Below are 25152 nucleotides of genomic sequence, written 5' to 3'. Positions count from 1 at the left end.
TTGGATCTAAGCAATAAGTTTCTGTTTGGATCAGTACCACCCAAGTTTTCTACAATGGTAAAGCTTGAAACTTTCAGATATGATCATAACTTCTTCAATGGCACGTTATCCAGCTGGTGTGATTCTCAGTGAAAGTTCCTTATATGGAACGATAGGTTTGATGACATCTTTGAAACGAAAATATATGGTACATTAAGTTAATAAGCAAGTTTAAGAATCTATATCTAAAGAGGATGATTAATTTTTTTTTGCTACACTGTAAATATCATTAGGATGAAAAGTTTAGGTTTACATAAAGCCTTTTTTTGTGAAACCTTGGCAAAAAGAAAATAAACGTTCACTGAGAAAAAAAATAAACGGCATGATCAGGAAACATGTTGCACTTCTTAACCATCTCTTGAAACTTCCCTCCAGCCAGATGCATTGTTATCTGATCCACAAAACCAAATTTTCATGATCGATCTTTGTGTTGCATACATATATGTAACATTTTTACTATGTAGTCATACCTTTTTCAGCCAAGATCAGAGGGTGTAATGGTGGGGGCATCATCAACGGCAAGCTTGAGTTCCTGCAACTCGTTGAAGTTCAACCATGGCTTCACCCACAATTTTTCTTCGTAAAGCTCCTTCCCAGCCTCAATGATCTCCAGGGACAGATGATGCATGGTTCCTGCTACAACTTCTTCTTTCGCCTTGACCATTCACACAAACTCACCAAAGAATTCTACGATTGGAAAAACCCAAAACATGAATCGAAATGAAAAGAGAGAGATATCTCATCTGCTTGTTACTCGAAAACGATGAAGATGATATCTCATATGCTCGTTATTCGAAATTTTACCTACAGATTTCTTTGATCAGACCATCCAAACTCTGTTGTTTCCTTTTCCCGTTGGTGCTTTAAAACTTCAATACTGAATATAAATTGAAGTTAAGATTGCTCCGAGTAACTTCAAATCCCGTGACAGAGTACATTGAACCCGCTTTGGAAAGATGTTGTAAGTATTCAGACGTGGTGGCTTGCATGAGCGTCAGCTGCAATACATAACCACAGTCAATCGAAACAAAAAAAAAAAAACAGCTCCCAAAATTTGTGAAAATTAGGTTTTGTATTTTTAAATTTTCGTTTTATGTGTTTCTATGCCGGGAATACCTTACCTTATCTTGTCCATACCCTTGAGCTTGCCACCGCTTCCCAAAATCTAAGGAGGCGACCTCGAGGTGGAGGTACATTGACCAGCCTTCAAATTTCAAGAAGATAATCGACAAAATTTGGTCTCGCATAAGAACCAGTAACAGCATGCATGGCAACAAACATGAACCTAAAAGCAAGAAAAAAACATCAAAGCAAGGCTTAGTTTTGGTTCTTAGCACGTTGACGAACTCTGCAACCAGGCTAAAGATGCACATAATAGGAACAACGCACACAAAAGTACATAAAAAGCTTCGAGATAAAAGAATAGCATACCCAAAACGTGATCTTGAAAGAAGACCTCTAATAAGGCCAAAGTCGAACACACTCTGCACTCCATGATCATATTTGTTAAGTGTAATTGACTTGAGAGAAACAGGGTAAGAAAAAACAATAAACGAAGGCTAAAAAGCAGAGTAAGAATATCTTTCTACATTACATCAAAACTGGTGATAGAATACATTGAACCGGCCTGGAGATAAGGCATGTAAGTTGCTAGCCGGCTCACGTTCACGGATGCTTGCATAAGGGTCGCCTGAAACATATTTAGAAAGAATAATGTTGAATTTAACAACAAAATGGACATGAGTTTAAGATCAGGAAACATTATGAACATGATTTCAAGATAATATGAACATGCCGTTAAGATGACTATAAACATGAGTCAAATCACAAAATCACAAACTGTTTCTAAATAAATCTCACAGAAGTTGGTCAATTAAAATCCGTATTTAACAGTTTCATAATGTTTAGCCTAAGAACACTATGAACATGGGTTTAATAACATAAGAAGACTATGAACATAAGCTTAAGAACATTTCTAACATCGCTTCAAAAAAACTTTCAACATGAGTTTAAGAACATAATTACCATTGAATCCAATAAAAGCATATCAAGAGACATCAGTTCCGCTTCGCGACGGACATTTCTGGCTTTCCAGAATCTGAGAAACCGCACTTGGACGGTGGAGGAGTGTCGGCCAGATCAGAAAAAAAGATTGATGAGTTAGCCAATTTCACAGGGGAATATATAGATTAGTGTTTTCACAGACTGAGAAGATGATGTTCAAGTGAAGAAAGCTAACCTTTTTATAGGTGTAGAATAAATCGCCTTTCATATGGATAACTCACAATCAATGTCAGATCATGGTTTCACGTCGGCTATGGAGTTAATAAGGTGATAAAGGCGATGAATAATGTGGAACGTTTCGGTTTATTAGAAGAGAAGGCTATACGCCGCGATTGGGAACAAACAAAGAGATTCTGCAACTCAATTTCAGAGACGAACCTTATAACACAGAGAAGGAAGTGCTCTTTTTTTAGTTGCGATTAAAGGGCCTGTTGGTTTTGGGCTCGAATTGTAAGGATTAATAGAAAGCCCACGATTTCTTCTGCCTAACCTTTAATGAAACGCAAAGTTTTAGAGGCAGGAATAGGTGTAGCACTCAGGATGCTCTAATTGATGAGGTGACAGCCTCTAAGAAGAGTTTCTCTTCCTTATATAATAAGATACTAGGTGATAATCTCCGGAATTATGGATTAAAGATATTATAACTTTAAAACTACACTTCTTAATTTATCGGTGTAATTTAAATATATTTGAATTAAAAAAACTGTGAAAATAAGCAAAAACTTATATAAATTTATTATGAGTTTAAGATAAAACAAAACATAAGCAATAGAATTATTGTCTTCATAATATAAATTATGAATATAAAATAAGAAAAACATATATAGACAATAAAACAATAAAACAATAACATACTAAAGAAACAAATTATAAAAAAGAAATTAAATTCATAATTTTAAGAAGGAGACGGTGGTGAGGACTTTGCTTTGAGAAAGAGACGGCCTAGTATTTATATATGCAATGCGCTGGTCTAGGGTATGTTTGCATAACTAATCGTCCTCATAATTTTTGAAATTCAAATTAATATTAAATTTTGAGAACTTACCTTATTCCCTGCTCGTCGAATCACATGGAATATTAAAGGAAACAAAGAGTTAGTATGGTCAACTAAATTAAATTTTAAATCAATCAATTTTGATCAAAAATACGTATTTTTATATCTTTTATTTTAGGAAAGCTTGTATATATATTGCTACCACTTTAAAAATATGAAATAGGACGGTATTGAGCCTATATGGCAATTCTGCGAATTTGATTCCTAGATTGGAGTTCTATAACCAGAATGAATTATATTCAAAGGCGTATATTGTGGCTAATATTAATGGCATGATTATGCTGTTATGATAGTAATTATTGTGATGAGTGATTGTCAAAGTAAATATTTGCCTATGGCTGACAGATGTTTTGCAGTTTCCTAAAACTGTTCGGACAATATTTATATTAATGAGTTATTGTCAATCAATATTTATGCCAATTACTGGCATCTTTTTTTAATATATATTTATTAATATATTCATCCGTTAGATCTCGTTTTGATAGACATGTATCATGCGTGAGTATATCTTATGTGATTATATGATATAATATATAGTAACCGGTTTTGATATAGTGTAATAAAAAGTATTCACGAAAGTAACATTAAAATAAATGTTCTTTACGTATTCTCAGAAAACGTTCTTGTTCGAACCGCTTTTAAATAACAACTTCGTTTAGATCGCTAATTACCAATTAGTATGATTAAAACATTATGTTAAGCTCTACTATTTATATCAACACAGAGCGTAGGGTTTTACTCTCCACGCCCAATTCAATCGAAGAAACCAATATTAATGCTCCTCCTTTAATACCGTATATACCACTTATCTTATTTTCTTATTGCGTGATGCGTTTTCGTGAAATAGGTATTATAAGATCCGTGATGGTCACGCCAAAAATATATCAGAAATATTCCCCTATCGATTAAGGTAAGTATTTCGATTCTTTGAATTTTGTTTCCTTTTATACGTTAACAATATTATTGTGTTTCCTTAATATTTTGACCAATTAAGCGTAGGTTATAATTTTGAATATCGATTTTGCAACGAGTATATTGAAATTCAATTGTGTTTCCTTTTTATTTTGACCAAATAACCAAAATATATCTGATATCCGTAACGTATAATTTTTTTTTCAACGTTGACAAAAATGTTGCCTTTTACAAAAGAGTTAATATTGCATTATAATTAACGTTGACAAAAATGTTCATAAAACGTTCGATTATAATACGTGTTCCTAAAATAAGCATAAAATTGTTCATAAAATTATTCACGTTTCTTTAGTTGCATTATAAAGAAATTTGATATTAGTTTAAAAATGTTCATAAAATGTTGCATAAAAATGTTCATAAAATGTTGACTCGGTTTCAAAAAAGGTTCATAAAACGTTGCATTATAATACGATTTGATAATATTTTAAAAATGTTCATAAAATGTTGCATTATAATTAACGTAAACAAAAATGTTCATAAAATGATCTGATAGATGTCCAACTTATTTTGTTGCCTTTTACAAAAGAGTTAATAGTCTGCATGTCATAAATTCCCGTTTTTTTTTCAAATCGGATTGTAATCATATAATATAATGTATATGACCAATGGCATTTGGTTGTAATTATTCTAGTTCACAAAGGGTTTTTTTTTAAAAGTTAGTGAGAATGTATGAGGTGATGACACATAGGAAATGACACTCATGTAATAAACAAATGAGGCGAAGGTTTATTTCTATGAATGTTTCTCCTTTAATAAAAAATGAATTATTGGGTCTTATCTAAAATAAAAATGGTGGTATTTTATATGGACATTTAAAATTTTAAAAGAAACTACGGGCTAATTAGATAATAACATTATTTGAAATATTGATTGTCCAAATTTAAGTCTTATAGTTCGGTAATGGGATAGAGTATATTATTACTTTATGCACATAATCAGATCTTACCAAATTACACTCTTCTAATTAACATGCACACAAAATTTAACATTTAAATTAAATAGACCACCATATTTCATATATTACATATTTTAAAAATAAAAATACTATTGATGTTTTAAAGATTACCCTGAAATTCGTGAGATTTCTATCATAACGAAAGACATAATAAAAACTCATTAAAAATCAATATTTTTTTGTCAACCAAAAGTCAATCTTTCTTTATACCTTTCTTTTTGCATACATTTTTATTTCTATTGTCCATTAAGAAAAACTTTACGGCTAAAGTTTATATGTTAATGGAATAGATACATAGGAGGTTAAAACACTCATTGCTACGAACTTGGCTAAGGATTCAGAGTTATATAACAATTGCTCAAAATATCAGAAATATTCGAAAAGATTCAATTAGACTAACGTAACAATGAAGAATAATGAAGATCATTTATATTTTCAATACATGAATCATAGTGATCATAGTCATACATCACGAACAATAGTCACAAATATAATGAATGTATATTCTTTTTCAAATAACTTAAAACTATATCTAAAATGTTTTAGTCTTATTCGCAAGTGTTTTTAACAGAGTCTGTGTGTAAAATCTACACAACAAAGCTTGAAATGCTTATGATATGATTCAGTTAGAACAAAGTAGACAATGGACCTTGTTGTGTAGTTCATTAACATAAATTTTGGTGGTACATTGCGCACTATACCACATACCATCAAGGTTAATAATTTTTAGTGATTTTGTTTAGTACTATAGATAAATGAATGGACATAAAAAAATTATATTGACTAAGAAATCTATAATTGCATATAACCCTAAAATCACGCCAAAAAAATCCATAATTGATCGCATCTTTATTTAAAATTTTGACCATAGCGATTTAACATCTTATGTTACTACCACATATGTCATGATTGATCAATCAGTGCGAATATTATCCTCTAAAATTGTAAAGAATATAGTAGACTTTCCCTAATTGAAATACCACAAACATGAAAGACACTCATTCCGGAAATATTTGATTGACTCAAATTTCATGACCAACTTTCATTAATCTTTTGAATTGGAGCATTCAATATTTGACAGCGAGATTTACTCCATTAAGGAAATATAGCTTAATCAAGATACAATGACAGTGTTTTTCTCGATTCATTCAAATATATCATGCACTATATGTTTTATTTTCAAGTAATATCTTCGTATTGTATCTAAGTGTTTATAATCAGAATAAAAATACAATTATATTGTTGATGTGATCGAGTATACACAACTATTATGCTAACATATTACTAATAATATATTACTAATAATAACTAACTAATATACAACAACACAAAGACAAACCGCGTAACATATTATATCATCTTGTTTTTGGTTTGTTCAGCATAGTATATTATATAACATAAATTAGAAAAATTATATAATATGATGGCCAATGACTTAATATTATCTCGAGTTGATAGGGATGTTAAAAAGTATTGATATAACTTAACAGGGCATATAAATTATATTATCTATAGATTTCACATTTTATACAATAGTGTTGTGGCATGGATATTTAAAAAGTTTCAATATTCTAAATTTAGTGAACACGTTCATGAAATGAAATGAGACGATGTTTTTGGCAAGATGCTTAAAATCAAGATGTATAAAATGAAACATATATTATATGTTTTTGGCAATGGCATGACATGTAATTAGTCTAGGTCAAAGAGAATTATTTAAAAAAGGTTTTGAGGTGGAATGTGGTGTTGACATCTAGGAAATGGCAAAATTATGAATCATACATGAGATAAAATTTTATTTATAAAAGTGCTACTCAGATAATAAGAAGGAGATATATTGGTAATGTAGGAGGATTTAGAGAATAAAATATAATAATTACAGGAATCAAATTCAAAACTTTCATTTGCATAACGAAATATACATTGAATTTCATCTATTCTATCATTATTGCAAAATTTGACTTGTCAATCAAACCTACGAGATTGCACAGCAAGCTTGACATTTATAATAACTTCCTTTATTTAGCTTTTGCGAATAATAAAAAGATGCTTACTCTAAATGCATGAATCTTACTAACAAAACATCCATATAGTACATTGTTCCGTATATTATGCTTATGGAGCAATATTTTGTCTTGGCTCAAACCAAAATATACGAAAACAACATGGAGTTAATTTTAGTACACAATTTCAGAATAAAACATACCACCAAAAATTAGCCCTGGGCATTCGGGTATTCGGTTCGGTTTCGGGTAGGAACCATTCGGTTCCGGTATATCGGATAAATCATTCTTATACCCAATGGGTACTTAGGAGTTTTCGGTTCGGTTTCGGTTCGGTTTCGGTAGGTTTCGGTTCAGTTTCGGGTACCCATTTAATAAATGAATCAAATATACATATACAAAATATATGAGTTAATATGTTAATCAAAGTGATCTAGTGGTTACACACTTGCATATTTGTCAATTCAACTAGAGTTCGAATCAATAAAGTGCTAGTTTTATAAGCATTTATTAAATTTTAATATAAAAATACCATATATATATTTATAATATAAGAGAGTACATAAAAGATAACATGGTTTGGTGATAGCAATGTTCTCACTCTTCATGTTCGAGTGGGGTTGATGACATTTTACCTTATATTAGAAAGTGGATACTTGTTTTTCGGATATTCGAGTACCCGTTCGGTTTTCGGTTCGGTTCCGGTTCGGTTCCGGTCCAGTTCCGGTTATTCGGATATAGAAATTTAAGAACCATTCGGATATTTAAGAGTTTCGGTTCGGTTTCGGTTTCGGGTAATTTGATTCGGTTCCGGTTCGGTTTTTCGGTTCCAGTTTTTTTGCCCAGGGCTACCAAAAATAATGTTTATGGTGAATTTTGTGAAAACCTTGATGTAGTGATTATGACATGTGCTAGGTTTAGAACCTTGCAACGATCAAGTATTGAATTTTTGAATCTTGATACTGATATATAAGTATACTGGTGTAATATACAGTATTGTATATTGTGAAAATATTTTAACAGAATTAAGTTTAGAGTCTCGAGAGATTTACCAACTATGCTGATGTAGCTTTAACATGTTATCATGTTAAAGCTATTCAGGAAAAGTTTCAATTATACATAAATCAACAGAAAAAAATTCAAAAAGAAAAAATAAATCAACTGCAATGTCCTTCGTCCCCAATAATGCTGTTCATAAACTCACTCCATTTTACCAATATCAATGTCACGTGCCATTCACGCCAAACGTAATGTGTCTGTTTGTTATTATTTTTAAGACTTCGCTTATAAGGTTTATACAATATAACAAAGCCTTCCTAACTTATATGTATGGGTTAATAAAACATTTTCTAGCAAATTGAAATAGGACTAACTATTTTTCCAATCGATTGTAATCATGCCACATCAGCGAAATTAGATTCTAATTAAACGACAGCAAGTTTAATTTGTAATTATTACAAACTATAAAGTTGTTATTTTTTAAATAATTCTCAATTAATATATAGGAAATTTACTATACAGTTTATTTACTTTATAACTTGTACTGCATATTAATTACTCTAACTATTATAGTGTTTGCCAGTCACACTCTAAATAGGAAAATGAATATTCACCAAACGTGACTAAATAAATATAATTATTTCTCAGTCAGATCAAACGATACTATATGGATTCGTTTAAATGCAGTTTAATGATCTTACTTGGAACGTACATGCAGTGCCGGTGCTGACATTTCCGAGGCCTAATACAAAACTAAAAATTATCAAGACATTACATTTGATAGAACTAATTTTAAAAGCTAATTGGGTAAATATAATGTTTATTTATACCTATTACATTTGTTTAATTAATTTATTGTACAGAAATATATTAGTTTCATGTGTTTGTCATTATTTTATTGGTTAAATATGTATAATAGTATTTATTTTATTTTAGAAAAAAAAATGGTAGATGTCAAAAAAAATGGTGAACCCACAAAAGTAGTCTCCATTCAAAAGTTTCTTGCGTATGTGCTAAGGACCGGCACTGCGTACATGGACCAGAGGATGGCACGTCCCTTATGCAAAATTTGAACTCTACTAATATAGTAATATGATTGTGGTTTCAAATCGCTAACAATTTTGAGAAAATTCCATCGAGCTAAATACAACAAGAAACAATGATCAGGCAAGAAGTTTGGGGAAGGCTTTAGCAAAAAAAAAAAAAAGTTTGGGGAAGGTGGGATCTTGGGTCAGTGATTTTTAAACAGCTTAATCAGTTCGCGGTTAGGGCTCAACTATAGTACTGGATTTTAATTAGTAGCATAAAAGGTTAAACGAAAAAAGACCAAAATCCTCACTTATTATGAGACATAAGAAAATTGATTTGAAAATAAAATCAATATCTGGCCCGATTCAAAAGAATTTTGTGATACAAAAACAAACACTCTACGAACAGAAAAAAGGAAAGCCCCATCAAATATCAAATCAGAACTCCACTTTAACTACTATTCTTGTCTTGGACACATCCATCTGTACTCTTTCTTAATTGGTATCTTCGCATTTCCTTCGTGTTTAATATCAATAACAGCAACCAACAAACATAAACAATAGAAGTACCTATTGCTTTATACACCAAGAACAGAAACTGGCATAGCTAGAAACTCCCAACATGATCTCATCAATTATGAAACGAAAATAAAAAAATGTAATCTATAATATGATCATACGTATTGGTGCAATATACTTTTCCTTGGTCCTTGTCACATACATCAATATATATATATATATATATATATATGAAAGTATTACTGAAATGTAGGTGAAGGAAAAATTTAAACTATATATATAAGATAACGTAAATTTATTGAAAACAGAACTTAGAATAAAAGCAGCAATAATAATAAAACTTGTAATAATATAACTCGAAAAAGATATAGCATATAAAATCTAAATGGTACCCACAGAACAAATACAAATGGAGCAGAAGACAAAGACAAAAACAAAAAACACCCCAAGTTCCAGACGACCCAAAAAACTTATCCATACATGCATTACATATGCATTTAATAACTTTATGAATTAACAGAAAACAAAAAATGTGGACGTAGTTAATAGAGATATACTATGTCAAGTTGCTTTTATATGATATGCATGTAGGTCATACTTTGTCCCGTTATTATTATTCAACTTTATATCCCATCCCATCGATTTAATCTTCCTTATAACAATCCCCTAAACTTCAAATCAAGAAGAGATCAGTGCATTTATTAAAGCATTATAAACTATCAAAATGTATAGAAAACCACCTTTCTAAATCATTTACTACTCGAAATTTATATCAAGTTATCAACCGTCTGCAAAATCTATCGTTTAAAGCCTAAATAACAAAAAAAAAATCAGAAATATACGAAGGTAAAGCCAGCATGATCTAATATTCCGAAGCCAAAAGCTCAAATAAGGAACACTAGATGGAAAAATGTTCTAAATCACTTAAATAGAAGTTTAGTAACAAATTAGGAAATTTCTTCTAAAATAACTGGTGTTATTCTCAAGCAAAGGGGTATTTAATTTGGGTAATCATACTTGTCAAAAACAATGATTAAAAGTAAAGTGACAAATTAATGATAGGAAACAAGGCGAATTTTCATTAATATTAATGAGTTGTAATATACATTTTGCATTCTTTAAGCAATAGCCTAAAATTCCATAAACCACAAAACACGTAATAAAAGACAAGAAAGTAGCAAAAAATATAACAGCTAGAAACCCTAAAATTTCAGATAATTAATGCAAAAAAAAAAAAAAACATAAACGGCGCTAATGATTTTCGCAGAGGTAGGCTAACGCACGCCACCGCTCCAATTATATTAATATTATTATTTGCTCTCCCAGTCTTCATCGGAGCTCTCCGGGTCGGGTAGTTTATTCAAGTCAACCCGTTCCAATAACCACCCGCCACTCTTCAACCTCTTCTCGTCTTCATCGTCCTCATGTTCTTCTCCATCGCCGTTTTGATAATTTCGATGAAAATTCTTGCTATCATCACAACTCTCTTGGTCCTGACCAAAAACACGGTGGCGGTTATCTAGCACCGCCGAGCCCAAAGCGTCTACCTGCGCACCCACCTCCGTTGCTTTCTTCCTGATCGTCGCGGCCGACATATCCTCCTCGGTAAATTTCTCTCCGGTAAGAAGCTCCGGGAAGTTGAGCCTCGCCGTCGGTCCTCTGAGGTAGAAAACCGCCGTGTCGTAGGCTCGAGCAGCCGCCTCGGGGGTGGAGTAAGAGCCGAGCCATAACCTAGAGCGCTTGTTAGGCTCACGAATCTCCGCAACCCATTTGCCCCACTTCCTCATCCTTATACCCTTGTAAGGTCTCTCTCTCTTCCTCGTGGTCGTCCCGGAGACTGCCACGTTAGCTGCTACTCCGCCGCCCTCCATGGAGGATTTTGAAACCCTCCAAAGAAACTGACTTTTAGAGGAACTGACCGACTTTTTCGATCTGGGTTTCGCCAGAGAGAGAGACTATGACAGAGAATAAATATGTCGGAGAGAGAGAGAGAGAGAGGGGAGGAAAAGAGGGAGGTTGCAGGTGGTGTTATGATGGTGGATGGAGTAGTAGACAAATCCAAATTCACCGACAAGAGAAAAAGTAGAGAGAGGAGAATTTTGGTTAGTTGGATTTTAAAGATAAAACTTGGTGTCATGGGACTCATTGGTGGTGGATTCGTTTTGTAGTTATAACAAAAAAAAATTCTTTCTTTCTCAATTATCAGTTAATAATATTATAAAATAAATGAATATTGGGCCGATGATGAAAGCTGTATCTTCTGTTTTGATTGTATTTTAATGGAACAGAAAGTTTTGCGGAAGAAGAGGTGGTGGAGATGACATGCGCATATTAATACTATCATTGATATGATTTCTTCCTTTTCCCTCTAATTAATCTTCTACTATCCATAGTATATTATGGTACGCAAAACCTCCTCTGTTTTTTTAAATATATTATCCACGAATATACCCTGGTACTTATAACTAACATATATATAATGTTGTGTATATTAAAGTATTTAACCAGATCCTATAAATTTATACGATAGATACCTGGACTCCTTTGTCCAGATAGACAACAGAAGCAATATAGAGATAAGTTATATTTCATGACCAAAACCTTTTCGATTATTAACTGAAATCTTTCACAATGTTGTAATTACGAATTAGAACATGAAAACTAATAATTACGTAATAAGAAAATACGAGGCTAAAAGATTTGTGAAAAATATCACATCGGTGAGTCATATGAAGACCATTTTCTTTTGGTATTCACGACTTTTATATATATATATAAATATACATTTTCTGAATTTTATTCTGAAAGGAGTCTTCCAACGAGAATAAATACTTTCATCGCTAGATATATAAAGCTAACTAAAACCCATAATCAGTTTTGATAAAAAAATAAAAAAATCTATAATCATTTTTTATCCAAAAAAATCTATAATCAGTGAATTTTGTTTTTTTTAACAACTTGAATCAGTGAATTTTGTTATTATTTATTTGGAAAATGCATAATTTAAAATAAAATAATATTTCACAAAACTTTTTTTAAGGTTTCTCCTAGATTTTTGATGAAAAAAATTGTGTATGTACACTATTTTGGAGGGAAAATGGTTTATTTCCATATGAACTAGTTGTTTCCGGTTTTTTCACACACGAATTTTAAGTCATACCAAAAACCACATGAACAACGGAAAAATAATTTATTTCCCTATGAACTAGTTGTTTTCGGCTATTTCACACACAAACTTTTAGGTCATGCCAAAAACCACATGAACAATTCTATTTTTTGAATTACATACACAAACTATCGATTTTAAACTAATTTCCCTAAAACCGTAAATGGTATTGTTTAAATGTTAACTTGGTTTATGACATGTAGATAATCTGTTTTATTTAGGTTGATAAAAATAGAATACTATGTCGTTTTGTTCTTCTTCTTTTTGTCAACTGCTCTTTGTCTTCAGAAATCGTTTTATTTTTCATCATCAACTGAGGATAAAAAAAATTTATTCTGCATTTTCGAGTTATATGACATAGTAACTGGGTGGATAGATATTTTCGAGTTATATAACATAAAGCATATAAAGAGATCATCGTATGACAAATTTCTGGATTGAAGAGAATATATAAATTCCTGCAGGACCGGAACCTGAGAGTAACATCCGCTTATGGAACCAATCAAGGGTCCTAGACTAAGTCAATTTTATAGTTCCTTGTGACAATACATGGAGATTGGTAAGTTAGTATTTGCTGCTCTTCTTTCTTTATGTATCATGTAAAATGTTTTATTTTTTTGTATGATAATAAATTTTGTTTCCAATTGATGATGAAGAGTAGAACGATTTCTGAAAAAGAAGAGAAGTTGACAAAAAGAAGAAGAAAAAGAAAAAAACGACGTAGTATTCTGTTTTTATCAACCCAAATTAAACCGTCTCTCCATCTATCATAAACCAAGTTAACGTTTAAATTACACTGTTACGGTTCTATGGGAATTAGTTTAAAATCGATAGTTTGTGCATATAATTCAAAAAATAGAATTGTTCATGTGGTTTTTGACATGGCTTAAAAGTTTGTGTGTGATATAGCTGGGAACAACTAGTTCATAAAGAAATAAGTCATTTTTCCATTGTTCGTGTGGTTTTTGGCATGACTTAAAAGTTTATGTGTGAAAAAATCGGGAACAACTAGTTTACTGGAGAATAAGCTATTTTCCCTCATTTTGGAACATTGTTACGGTACGTTGGTTATATATTACACAGTGTATAAAAATACCTACGAGATACGGAATAGGGGTAGTGGAGAGGAAAGTTAGGTCGGTGGTCGGTGACTGGATACCGTTAGGAATTGACTTTATGTGTACTCAAATTACGACACGTATTATGCATTGTCCTTCTTGTCCTTTTCCTTCCCCCGTTATTCTCAGTTTGTCATGTTTCCAGTTCTCTTTTTGATATTCTCAGGGTTACTTTCGGTATATATTTGGTGTATTTCAACTACTTAAACTAATCATGGTTATTGAGAATGTCATTATACAAACATACCAAATCAATCAAAGTGTTTGGAAATATAAAAGAAATAACATTACGAGTTAATAATTTTGTTTACAAACAATACAATAATAATTACAACAGCAAACTATGAAACTAATACATGATCAACAAAATAGTAATATAAGAACATAATAACATAACTTTTAAATATACCCAAAAAAAGAAGTTTCCTACCGATGCGACGTTCATGGCGATGGGAAAGGAGAAATTCTCAATTCTCAAACTGTAATCTGATCAATATATGATCAATTTCTGTATGCTTTCCTATCTATTGTTCTTCTCTCTCACTGAAAAGAGATTATTTATCTATAGTGGATCAATGGTTAATTTTTTTCTTTTCTAATCCACCATTGCAATTCTCGGTTTAATCTTTGTGACTATGATCAATGATAAGAAATTCAATCCAGTTATATTGAATCAATCAAGTGGTAAGAAACAAATATCATGGAAGCAACCATGGTGTGTCATCGCCATGGGTATGAAAGTGATGCAACCACAAAAATATTTAACGGTGGTTTTTCGCTGTAATTTCTTTGTTGTAAAGAAATGTTGTTAGAAGCGATGAAAATTGACAGTTCCAGTTACTAATTTTATTTTGAGAAATCAATAAATTAGATTTTTTTTTTCAAATAATATCTATAGATCCCGCTTGGAATCTGGCCAATGTTATAAAACAAAGAAATTTTGCGAAAAAAAAAGTTGGAAGTTCTTAAAAAAGAATACAACCAAGGGTAAATAGTGCTGCAAAAGGAGAAGTATGATGGATCAGAAGAAAGCTTCTTCAGATTTAAATCTCTGTGTTGTAACATTTTCTGATTTTAGTTATGCATTTGATTGTATTCCTGTTATTTTATATATTCTTATTGTAAATTTACATTTTCTTTAAATAAAAAGTTTTTAAAAAAACATAATAACATTAACCATGGTCAGCATATTAGTGGTAGATTATGTTCTCCAATTATTTTGTCATAACAACGCATTTCCCAAAAACTTATTTAATATAATGATTTAGTTTCTCCTCTGGTTCGTTTTAAATCAACTTAAAAATAATATAAACTTATTAAACGATATTATCACTTGTTTTTTGTTGATTTTATTTGCTATTTTCTAAATCCGAACTTCCAAAGAAGATTAGTTAATTCGATTTAAAAGAATCGAAACATCTATATGTTTTCACCAAAACAATGACAGCGTTCTCTGGTGAATTCCCACGAAGTAAAAACGTAATGTACGAGATAATGGAAATAATTCCAGAACAAAGATATTAAGATCTTAAACAAGAAAAAGAAATCGTAAACAAGAGACAACTAAAGATTTTTGGGAAAATTGTTTTTCTTGGCCAAAAAAAAATGATAACTATGTTTACCCTTAAGTATTTTCAAAACAAAAATCAAATAAATAGTTTTACAAACAAAAAAAAATAAAAATAATAACTATCGATGAAATACATATATCAACTTATTGATTTTTTTTCCAATTCTAAAAATATTTAAATCGTAATTTAATATATTGTTCTACAAAAATTAGAACTGACATTCTACACAGTAGAAAATGTAATCCATTTTTTTCATTGAATCTAATATGTTTAGAATACGTGATCTACGTAAATAATAGTAATCTAAAAATATTTGGAAAACATATTCCGCGCTTAACCTATCGTTCTAAATTCTGTAGAATCTAGAATCTACCTATTACTATAAATCTAAAACATGTAGAAATCAAAATTTATACATTATTATAAATCTAAAACTAGTAGAAATCAATTTTAAACATGTTTAATGTGTTCTACATATTGTATAATACATATTTCTACGGATAAGGATAATCAGTTCCAAAAATATGAGAAGAGAATATTTGGAAATATTCAGTTTCCTTATATTTATCAAATCAATTTAAAAAAAATCGTGATTTATAAAATCAATTTTTAAATTAAAAAATTTAAAATTAAAATAAATAAATTATTATTTAAATAAATAATAAAAAATAAGTTTTTTATGTTTTCGAATTATACTTTTTTGAATTCGAACTTTTATAAAAAAATTGAGTTTTTTTTTGATTTTTTTCAAATTTTCTTTTTGAAAATCGAAAATTATGTTTGAAACTATTTTTAAATTTTTTTTAATATTATATATATATATATATATATTTATATATTTATTAGAATCTTAAATTTCACATTCCAAAAACCCTACCCCACCCCTCAAATCTAAACCCTAAGTCTAGATTAGTTAACCCTAGGGGTATAAGTGTTTTTTACTCTTCATTAAAAGTGAGAGTAAAAAATGGCTAGTGTAAACATAAAAATGATACTATGAAAGTAGAATTTGTGGCAATTTCCTTTTTTGGGATTTTTAATATTTTTAAAAAAATTATGTTAGTTAAAAATTATATTTTAATATTTAATATTTTTATTAATTGTAATTTCGAATTTTTAATTGAAATTAAGGACAATATTATCATTTTGAAAATATTTAGACTAATATGACATAAAGTATATGAGATTAGTCTAATAGAACATAGTTATCATTTTTTGGTCTAAAAAAACAATTTTCCAAAGATTTTCTTAGTTCTACTCTCTTGATGAATTTCGGATGTTAAAAAAAAGAGACAACTAAAGATTAAGAGTTATAAGTGGCTCTTGGTCCTGTCTTTATCTATCTTAAATAATTTACATAAATTAACTGATAGGTTATAAATTGTGAATATTATATACAGCAGGTGGGAGATTGATTACAATTAGCAATATGTCAATCCCCGATTGAAGCGATCTTCCAATAATTGTTTTGTGATATTTTCAGGAGTGCCCAGTTGTATTTTCTTCATTCAATTTTTTTATGGATAATGATCTTCCCTTATTCTAATGTGTTATCGACAGCTTATACATGATTTAATTATAATTTTCAATATTAATAAATTTAACCATATTACAGTAAAACTATATAAATTAATAATATTGCGACGATAATAATTTATTAATTTACATAGTTATTAATTTAAAGAAAATTTTACTTTTTAGATTATATTTAAGAGAAAGAAAAATATTTTATTTCATAATATTATATATTAATTAAAACTTAAAAAATTTAAATTTCATCTATTTTATGGGACTATTTGATACATTTTATGTATGTTGAATACATATAGAAGTATACAGATGAGTTTTATATGTAGTTTGATAAAGTAGCATCAAAATATTGAAATGAAAAATAATAATTAGTTACAATTTATTTTGAAGATTAGTAAACAATAAAATGTTTTATTATGTATATATAAAATTTAAATATATCGTAATTATTAATTTATGATTTCAATGGGATATATATTTAGCAAAGAATTTTTCTGAATATTATTATCTTATTATTTTATTGAATTATGTCATATTTTACATCAGCTCAATTTGGAACCGGGAAAATTTGTTAATTTAACATGTTTATTAATTTATCGAACTAATTCTATAATTCGTACTGTATATGAAGTTGCTGCTCTCTTGACTTGTTTTCTTCACGATTTCAATAATATTTTTGTGATGTGAACCCATCTACTATATACCGTAAGTCACAATTTTACAAATGGACATACTAATAAGGCATTTTTTCTTTTATGTTTTCCAAACTTTGTTCGGTGGTCCTCAATATATAAACGTCAGTGTATATGTATATTACGATTATTCCGACAATATAAAAAATATTATGCCGACAAGGAAATATATAATGATGTTAAGTAACAATTTATGTTCCTTTCATAATAATTCGACGCTCATTTGGTAATCGTTACACGCTAAAGATTTATTTAAATAGACTAATAATATTTAAATTTACGTTATAGAAAATATGTAGGGTAGGATGAGTTGAGTGATATTTGGATTGTTCCCACGACTTTGGTTTAAATTTTAATATGAAGATTTACAAAACATATAATTTTAGTATAGAGAAGCTCTTAGGGAAAATATGATTTAACAACGAAACTTTTAGCTGTGACCCAGTTGGCACGTGAACATGGCGCCAATTACCACGGAAAAGCAAAATAAAATAAAAAATCAATTCATTTTATAGAAAATGGACCACTTTGTTTAGGTTTCATTTTTTAAAAAAATATGGGGTTGCCATTTATTTAAACATCATGTTGTTTTATATCGTTGTTGTTATATACCCCCCTTGAAATAAACATATATCATCGTTTACTTCAATAAATAATACGCATCCTAAAAATATTAAATCTCGAAATGTAAGATGTCCTTGCGTATATAATACTACTAGGATTCAACTTCACACGAACATTAATGCTAAAAAAATGCTTAGCACTTTATCAGCTTAGGTAACAAACAGGAACATAATTATTAAGCTGCCTTAAATCGTGGAAAAGGAAATCTTCCTAAATATTTCTGAATCCACGAGGCGGCTAAATATCAGTAAGTCAACACAGTGTTAAGATATGAATCCACTAGATAGATAGCAAACCGTGGGGTAGACATCTATATTATTAAAAAAAAAATACATATTTGAAAATATTCTTGATTCGTTAAATAATTTTTTTTTTTTATCTTTTTCAGTTGCATTTATGAAATGTCCTAAAATGAATAAAACTGTCTAATTTATTACTTGTCTTTTTAGTTACATTAATGAAATATGCTTAAATAAATTTAAACTTCCTATTTTATTGTTTGTCTTTTTCAGTTAACTTAATGAAATATCCTTAAATAAATTTAGACATAATGTCATTTAATCAACCAAAAAACTCATGACTTATCCTTACGTGCATAATTTTAATAATGGAGATTTTTAAAAACGTGCATCATTAAAATGTTACCTAAAACATGCAGCACTAATATATAACATGCATCAATAAAACTAGAATTTGACTCCCACAATTGTACGGATATTATTTTCAGTTGATTAAATTTAAAAATAATTATTTATTCAAAAAATATTTAAGAATGACTATGTTTTTAAAAATTATATGGTATTATTTGCTCATAACTCATTTGTCATTAGATAAATTGTTAGAAAGAAAATTTTAGCATAATATAACTCAGTTGTCATTTGCTAAATTTATGGTTTTTATTTATATTTTTTTATTATTTAATTATAATATTTTTATTTTATATTTGAAAGATAAATGAATTTTCTTTCAAACAATATTTTGTAAATATATTTTTTTAAAAAATAATCAATTAAAATTGTTATTATCATTGAATATCATTATTTTTGACATAATTTGAGTTTTCGTTTACATCAAAACTTATCATATTTTAGGATAATTTTAATATAAAATATAGTTTTCATATTTTTCAAACAAATTCTAAAAATATTTTTTTAAATATTTTGTTATAATTGTTAAAAAGATATTGAGTTGTATTTCAAATAAAAAGGTAAAGATATTAAAAATATTCTAATTAAAATATGTAAAATTTAATATAGTTTTAAAGAAATAGTCAAAATAAAAAACATTACACATAAAATAATCATGATTTTTGTTAACTGGGCGGATCATTATTTGTTTGATATCGCATACGAAAGAAAAATTTTTGTTTTTAAAATTATCTAATTAACTCTATACTCATTTTTTTATTTTTATATGATATCACACATTCGTAAAAAATAGATAGTTTAATATGCAAAAAAATATTTACTTAATGAATATAATATGAACGAATATTACAAATACATCATTTAATAAAATAAATAATTAAAAACTGAAAATTCTTATCCGCGCTGGCGCGCGGGTCAGGGTCTAGTATCAATTAGGACCGAAGCCCACAGTCCGAGCCCGCTGAATCCTAAAAATTACCGGAATTGAGCTTAGTTTTATAAACCCAAAAAAATTGAATCTTTCGGGCTAATCTCATTTGGACTTTGGGTATTTTGGGCCTAAGTCCGTTTGGGTTAAAGCCGGCCTGAAAACTCAAAATTTTATACTTTAGTTTAAATATTATCGTTATTGCAATCCAAACGATTATTAATATTGACATATTATTTTGATATTTTTATCCAAACTCTAATAAAACAAGTATAAAAGTTGTTAATGATTTTATTGTTTGATCATTACAAGTGTCACATTTTAAATTTTGCAAATGTACTTTATTTTTTCATGTACAACATTTTTTTCAATATACAAAGTATGAAACGTTTGACTATGTTTATCATAAATTTGTTTTTTATATGTTAGTTTTAATTTATATTTGATTATTTAAATCTTATTAAATTTGGTTTGTTGATAATATATTTTGAAAGCATACAAAAAAGTAAAACATTTTGATAAAAAAGAAAAGTTTAAACTCATTTTATATTTTAAAACAAAAAAAAATGAAGTTATTTTTTTAATGAAAATTTATATGTATTAAAACGATAACAATGACAAATTATTTTTCGAAAAGTCGAAAAAGTCTGAAAAGCCCTATAGCCCTATAAGGACCAGGTCATGCTTTGAATTCTAGGTCCAAAATATTTTCGGACCGGACCGGACTCAAATATTTATGGGCTTTGCGGGTTTGGGCCGCGCCGGGCTGGGCCAGCCCGAATTGACACCCCTAGGTAACACTCGATTTTTTTTTTTGAACAACCGATTAATATTTAAAAGGAAATAGGTTTATAGACCAGGGCCCAGATACAGAGATAAGCAGGCTTTAGGCTTTAGCAATAGTGTTCCGTTACTAGTGCGGGGAACGAAATTGAAACAACAAAGAAGAAAAGTCGAAGCCGGAAAGAAAGCCAGAGATTCGACGTCCGAAAGTACTCCAAAGAGGCCCAAAGGTCTTCTTCCTGTGGTGATTGCTCTGACGATCATTTGAGAATCTATTCTAAGACAGATTTGAGTGAGATTGAAGGAGACGGCATGGATTAGAGTTTCTCTTACCGTTAGAGCCTCCGCCATGAGAGCCAAGGAGACGTGCGGCTGCACGCTCGATCCTCTTGCGAGTTCTTGAACATTGAGGTCCGTGAAGATCCATCTTAAGCCCGCTGATTTCAATTTTGTGTGATCTGTGTCGCAGTAGATCAATGTTGCGGGCGTCTCGGTCGGTTGGGTCTGTATAACAAAAAAAAATCATTGGGGGTATCTTACTATACTAAAAGCCCGATATACAGAGCAGAGAGCACGACACGTAGGATAGTTAATTCAGGCCAATCAGGAACATGTATTTTGTCACGTCACAATCGCTGGATATTTTGTGTGGGTTATGTAAATTTTTTTATTCGGCCCATCTCCATCTCCATCTCCACCCCCAAAACCTTTTTCGTGCCAAGTTTTGCAATTCTCTTCTCTCGGACTCTTCCAGTTCGTCTTCTCCAAATCCTGAGTTCATGCCCTAACGTCCTTAGATCTCATGTTCTTGAAGTCTCATCTGGAGCCGACATAGTTGAGAGTGTCAACACTTACGCTCGCCGGAGAGGGAGAGGTGTCTCCGTGCTCAGTGGTAACGGCACGGTGGCTAACGTCGTTCTCCGTCAGCCGGTGACGATTCATGGGAATAATTGCGGAACTGGAACCGGAGTTGGAGGGGTTGTGACTTTACATGGAAAGTTTGACATAATTCCATCACTGGTACGGTGCTTCTGCCGGGATCAGGTGGGTTGTCAATCATTGTTGTCAATCATTTAAGATCATCATTCATTGATGAGCAAGCTCGTAGTACCTTCGTTAGGTTAGAATCTCAAAACACTATATTGGTTTGTATGTTTCAGCTAAGTTGAAACCAAACTCGAGGTTTACACTCTTGCAGACTGTTTTGGTACTATCTTCTGTTCGAGGTTTACACTCTTGCAGGAATGGTGATCCCACCAAACTCGAGAGGTATCACGATCGGAGACCTTGGTTCTATCGTGGTATTAATAATTCTGGGCTTGAATTTTAGGTTTATGTGCTTTCCGGAGGCGTTTTATGTTTACCGCAACATGATCGACACTAATACTTTCATCAACTTGATTTCTCTGATTGGGCTGCTTGAATGTTTCCTGCACGATTGGGATTTCAAGTTACCGGGTGGATCCAGTGTCAAGGATGAAGAGGACAGTCTAAAGGTTTTTTTTCTTTGGGTTGAAGTAACTTAATAACAAGGTTTCTCATCGTTGTTTTTTTAAAAATGTGTGATGCAGAGGACGGTAAAGGAGACTTTGGAGAAAGATTTCTGGGATAGTGTGATGGAATCAATGAAACTAGAGGAGCCTGACTATAGCTGCATCTCTAACCTTATGAGAGAAGTGAGGGAAGAGCTTTGCCAGATGGTGCATGATAGCTGGAAAGTGGAAATAACTGAAAGTATTGATCTTGACCTTCTCTCACAGGTTTGCCTCATCTCTTCTGATCTTTAGTGTCTGATCTGTTTATATATATATTTCAACTGATGTGGTTCTCATTTCTTCTTTTGTTGGTAGTTGCTTAACTCTGGCACCTTGGATATTGATTACCTTGGAAAGATGCTTGAGTTTGCATTAGCTACTCTTCGGAAACTCTCGGCTCCAGCCAATGACCGTGAGAATGAAAGCACCCACCAGAGTTTACTGGAGGAATTTCACAGGTTGTGTCAAGCTAAAGATGAGTCTGGTAGCCTCCATGCTGTTGCAATTGTCAAGGGGATCCGCTTCATTCTTGAGCAGATTCACGTTGTATCCACTATAGCTTTATTTCTCTCTCTCTTCATCAACATTAGCTTTGGAAAGAAAAACAATCTTTTCGTTTCCTTTGTCAACTTGACAGGACCTTAAGTGAGAGATAGGCATTGGGCACATTTTATAGGAGTTCTCCTGGTGATGCTGAAGCGTGAGTTTGCTGTCAGTGTCTTTAATCTTAACATCCTCTTGGAGGGTTTATGGAAGAATCTGGAATACGGCAAGAATGTTACTTTGCTACCCAATAGAGTGAGCGTTGCTATGTAAATGCAAGCTGAAGCTAAACGTAAAAAGAGAACCCAAACTCTTGAGTCTTAAGGTAAATTTCCGTTGCCTATCTTTGCAAAACTTATGTTTTGTGATTGAATAGTGTGCTTGGTACAGCTTAATAATATAGTATAAAGCTTCCTTACTTTGTTTCTCATAATATGTTTAACTAACTTGAATAGGGGAACACCAAGCCCATATCAACATCACTGATAGTAAGAAAAGTTCTGCAATCTTCGTATCAGAAGCTGCAAAGAAATAGTAAGCCAATCGAGCATCATGTTTGTATTAACTATTTAGTTAGAATGAGCACATTATAATAAGATGTCAAGCCATTCTTCGTTGTTATATCACAACATTTCTTTTCTTTAAAAATAATTAAATTAAAACGGCCACCACTGCTATTAGTCTTTATACGTGTGACCAAGTAGATTTCACTAAAATGTTTTTATTTTCTTTTTCTATTACTAGCTTAATTGGGTTTCTTTGTTGTCTATTGGTGTATAAGAGGCATTTTCTCTTGATTGCAAAAAAAATTCTTGAGAGATTCCAAGTTGGGATCTGGACCTCTGCTTAGGGTTTAGTCTCATGATTTTTCATCTTTATAAGTACATATTAGTTTTGAAAAATTAATTTTCAAAGCTTATAGTACGTTGATTGATTTTTTTCATGGTTCTAAGTTATGACTGGTATATATATGATATATGTATGCATATACATACTCTCTCTTATACTCTTTGTTATAGGGTCAAAACAGTGTTCCTACATTGGATTCAATACACTAGAGCACATTGGTAGACTTCTACTCTTCAATGTTCTCTTAAATTTTTCAGAGGTTCAAAGAGTTCTGTGCTTAACACTATATCCACTGATGATGAACCTTACAGTGGTCTTCCTAATCCAGTAAAGTAATTCAATCTCTTTAACATTGTCGTTTATATGTTTATGTGTTCCTCCTAACTTCAACTGATCTTGCCGGGCAATGCATGCATGACAATACATGAGTGCTTCCAGTGACTTACAGTCCTACACACAAATGACAATTTTCTTGGCAAGAAATGAATTTTTAACATTTGATGTCTATCTCTTATCTTATGCTAAGTTTTTTGTTGCTGTGAGTTGACTAGTTTGATTTGGTTAGCCCCCGCAGGAGAATTATGTTCTTACTTGGATGATCTTGTGAAATTATTGGTTATTCAGGCTTACATAAGAGAGTGTTCTTTTGGACAGCCGAAGATTGATTCATCTCATCCCGACTGGTCTTTCTACTAAGAAAACTGAACAAACCCGTGAATCTTTTAGATTAATTTTGTTAGCAACAACAGACGTACATTTTATCAAGAAGATCATTGAACAGTAAATATCATCTAGCTAGCATCAATGGAGTATTGACACTATTTTCAAGATTGCCATTGGAGAAACAGATCCACAAAATTGTTTCGTCTCCTCACCACTGCTGTTTTCTCCTAATGAATTTAATAGAATTTTCTCTCATATATTCAAACTTTTATCGTTTTGTGGTTTTCTTTTTCGACAACAATGTTTTGTGTTTGATTAATAAGAAGAATTTCATTTCATCAAATTTCAAATAAAATGTCATTTATGGTTTTATATCAAGATATCTACTCATACTGTGTTTTTAAAACATATGTATAGTAAAAAAACTATTAAATACATTACACAAAACCTTTATCTAAATTTGATACGAGTAACTCGATAGATTATTTTCTTATAATTCTAATAAAAATTAACCAATTTCAAAATATAGTATAACCCTTATAAATTAATACTCGATAAATTGATAATCTCTATAAATTAACAAATTTTTTCTGTCCCAACTTGGATTGGTTCAAAATTTGACACAAATCGATAAAATAATAAGATAATATTTTTTTAGAAAATTCTATGTAAATACATGTCCCCATTAAAATTATAAACTAATAATTTATATGTATACATGTTTTATATAAATAAGAACCTATTATTATATTATTTGTTTTTATTCACAATGAATTTATCTTTATATTTTTTTTAACACTTAATATATTTTTGATGTGATTTAGTAATATTATATCTAAAACCACATTTAAGTTATATGCAATATATATA

The 25152-nt window shown here is 30.6% G+C and overlaps 3 protein-coding genes across 8 annotated transcripts; 1 reads left to right on the top strand and 2 right to left on the bottom strand.

The window, feature by feature from the left end:
* Positions 1 to 219: 219 nt before the first annotated feature.
* LOC106390633 lies at positions 220 to 2475 on the bottom strand. Of its 3 annotated transcripts, none has more exons than XM_013831139.3 (7): positions 2065 to 2475; positions 1656 to 1729; positions 1471 to 1559; positions 1161 to 1324; positions 848 to 1037; positions 510 to 726; positions 220 to 430 (listed from the first exon to the last, which is right to left on the bottom strand). In XM_013831139.3, exons 1-5 carry the CDS (start codon positions 2095 to 2097, stop codon positions 903 to 905), a joined length of 495 nt encoding a protein of 164 aa, XP_013686593.1. In that variant the 5' UTR covers positions 2098 to 2475; the 3' UTR covers positions 220 to 430; positions 510 to 726; positions 848 to 902. The 3 variants fall into 3 exon arrangements, with proteins under 3 accessions (XP_013686593.1, XP_013686591.1, XP_013686594.1); XM_013831137.3 differs by having other exon boundaries at positions 844 to 1037; positions 2065 to 2471; XM_013831140.3 differs by having other exon boundaries at positions 844 to 1037; positions 1471 to 1523; positions 2065 to 2470.
* An 8214-nt stretch (positions 2476 to 10689) lies between these two features.
* LOC106393521 (ethylene-responsive transcription factor ERF010-like) lies at positions 10690 to 11873 on the bottom strand. The gene has a single exon (XM_013834214.2). The coding sequence runs from the start codon at positions 11502 to 11504 to the stop codon at positions 10944 to 10946; it is 561 nt and encodes a 186-aa protein (XP_013689668.2). The 5' UTR covers positions 11505 to 11873; the 3' UTR covers positions 10690 to 10943.
* An 8579-nt stretch (positions 11874 to 20452) lies between these two features.
* Positions 20453 to 24620, top strand: LOC106394564. 4 transcript variants are annotated; one of them, XM_048762494.1, is made up of 5 exons: positions 20453 to 22188; positions 22264 to 22452; positions 22543 to 23095; positions 23226 to 23304; positions 24185 to 24620. In XM_048762494.1, the coding sequence occupies exons 1-3, from the start codon at positions 21937 to 21939 to the stop codon at positions 22870 to 22872; spliced, it is 771 nt and encodes a 256-aa protein (XP_048618451.1). In that variant the 5' UTR covers positions 20453 to 21936; the 3' UTR covers positions 22873 to 23095; positions 23226 to 23304; positions 24185 to 24620. The 4 variants fall into 4 exon arrangements, with proteins under 4 accessions (XP_048618451.1, XP_048618450.1, XP_048618449.1 ...); XM_048762493.1 differs by lacking the exon at positions 24185 to 24620 and adding an exon at positions 23790 to 24168; XM_048762492.1 differs by lacking the exon at positions 24185 to 24620 and having other exon boundaries at positions 20453 to 21736; positions 21853 to 22188; positions 23226 to 23569.
* The last annotated feature ends 532 nt before the right edge of the window (positions 24621 to 25152 follow it).

The sequence above is a fragment of the Brassica napus genome, chromosome C7 (assembly GCF_020379485.1).
Source record: "Brassica napus cultivar Da-Ae chromosome C7, Da-Ae, whole genome shotgun sequence".
Classification (NCBI taxonomy): Eukaryota; Viridiplantae; Streptophyta; class Magnoliopsida; order Brassicales; family Brassicaceae; genus Brassica; species Brassica napus.
Note: the sequence above shows the minus strand (reverse complement) of the source record. Positions and strands in the feature narration are given on the sequence as shown.

What these genes read in the sequence shown, in the direction of transcription:
- LOC106394564 (XM_048762494.1), top strand. Translation starts at nt 21,937, where the DNA reads ATGGTGATCCCACCAAACTCGAGAGGTATCACGATCGGAGACCTTGGT. An exon ending in ATGAAGAGGACAGTCTAAAG is followed by an intron (nt 22,189 to 22,263) that starts GTTTTTTTTCTT and finishes TGTGTGATGCAG; the next exon opens with AGGACGGTAAAGGAGACTTT. An exon ending in ATCTTGACCTTCTCTCACAG is followed by an intron (nt 22,453 to 22,542) that starts GTTTGCCTCATC and finishes TTTTGTTGGTAG; the next exon opens with TTGCTTAACTCTGGCACCTT.
- LOC106390633 (XM_013831139.3), bottom strand. Translation starts at nt 2,097, where the DNA reads ATGTCTCTTGATATGCTTTTATTGGATTCAATG. An exon ending in TATCTCCAGGCCGGTTCAAT is followed by an intron (nt 1,560 to 1,655) that starts GTATTCTATCAC and finishes GTTTCTCTCAAG; the next exon opens with TCAATTACACTTAACAAATA. An exon ending in AAGGGTATGGACAAGATAAG is followed by an intron (nt 1,038 to 1,160) that starts GTAAGGTATTCC and finishes TATGTATTGCAG; the next exon opens with CTGACGCTCATGCAAGCCAC.
- LOC106393521 (XM_013834214.2), bottom strand. Translation starts at nt 11,504, where the DNA reads ATGGAGGGCGGCGGAGTAGCAGCTAACGTGGCAGTCTCCGGGACGACC.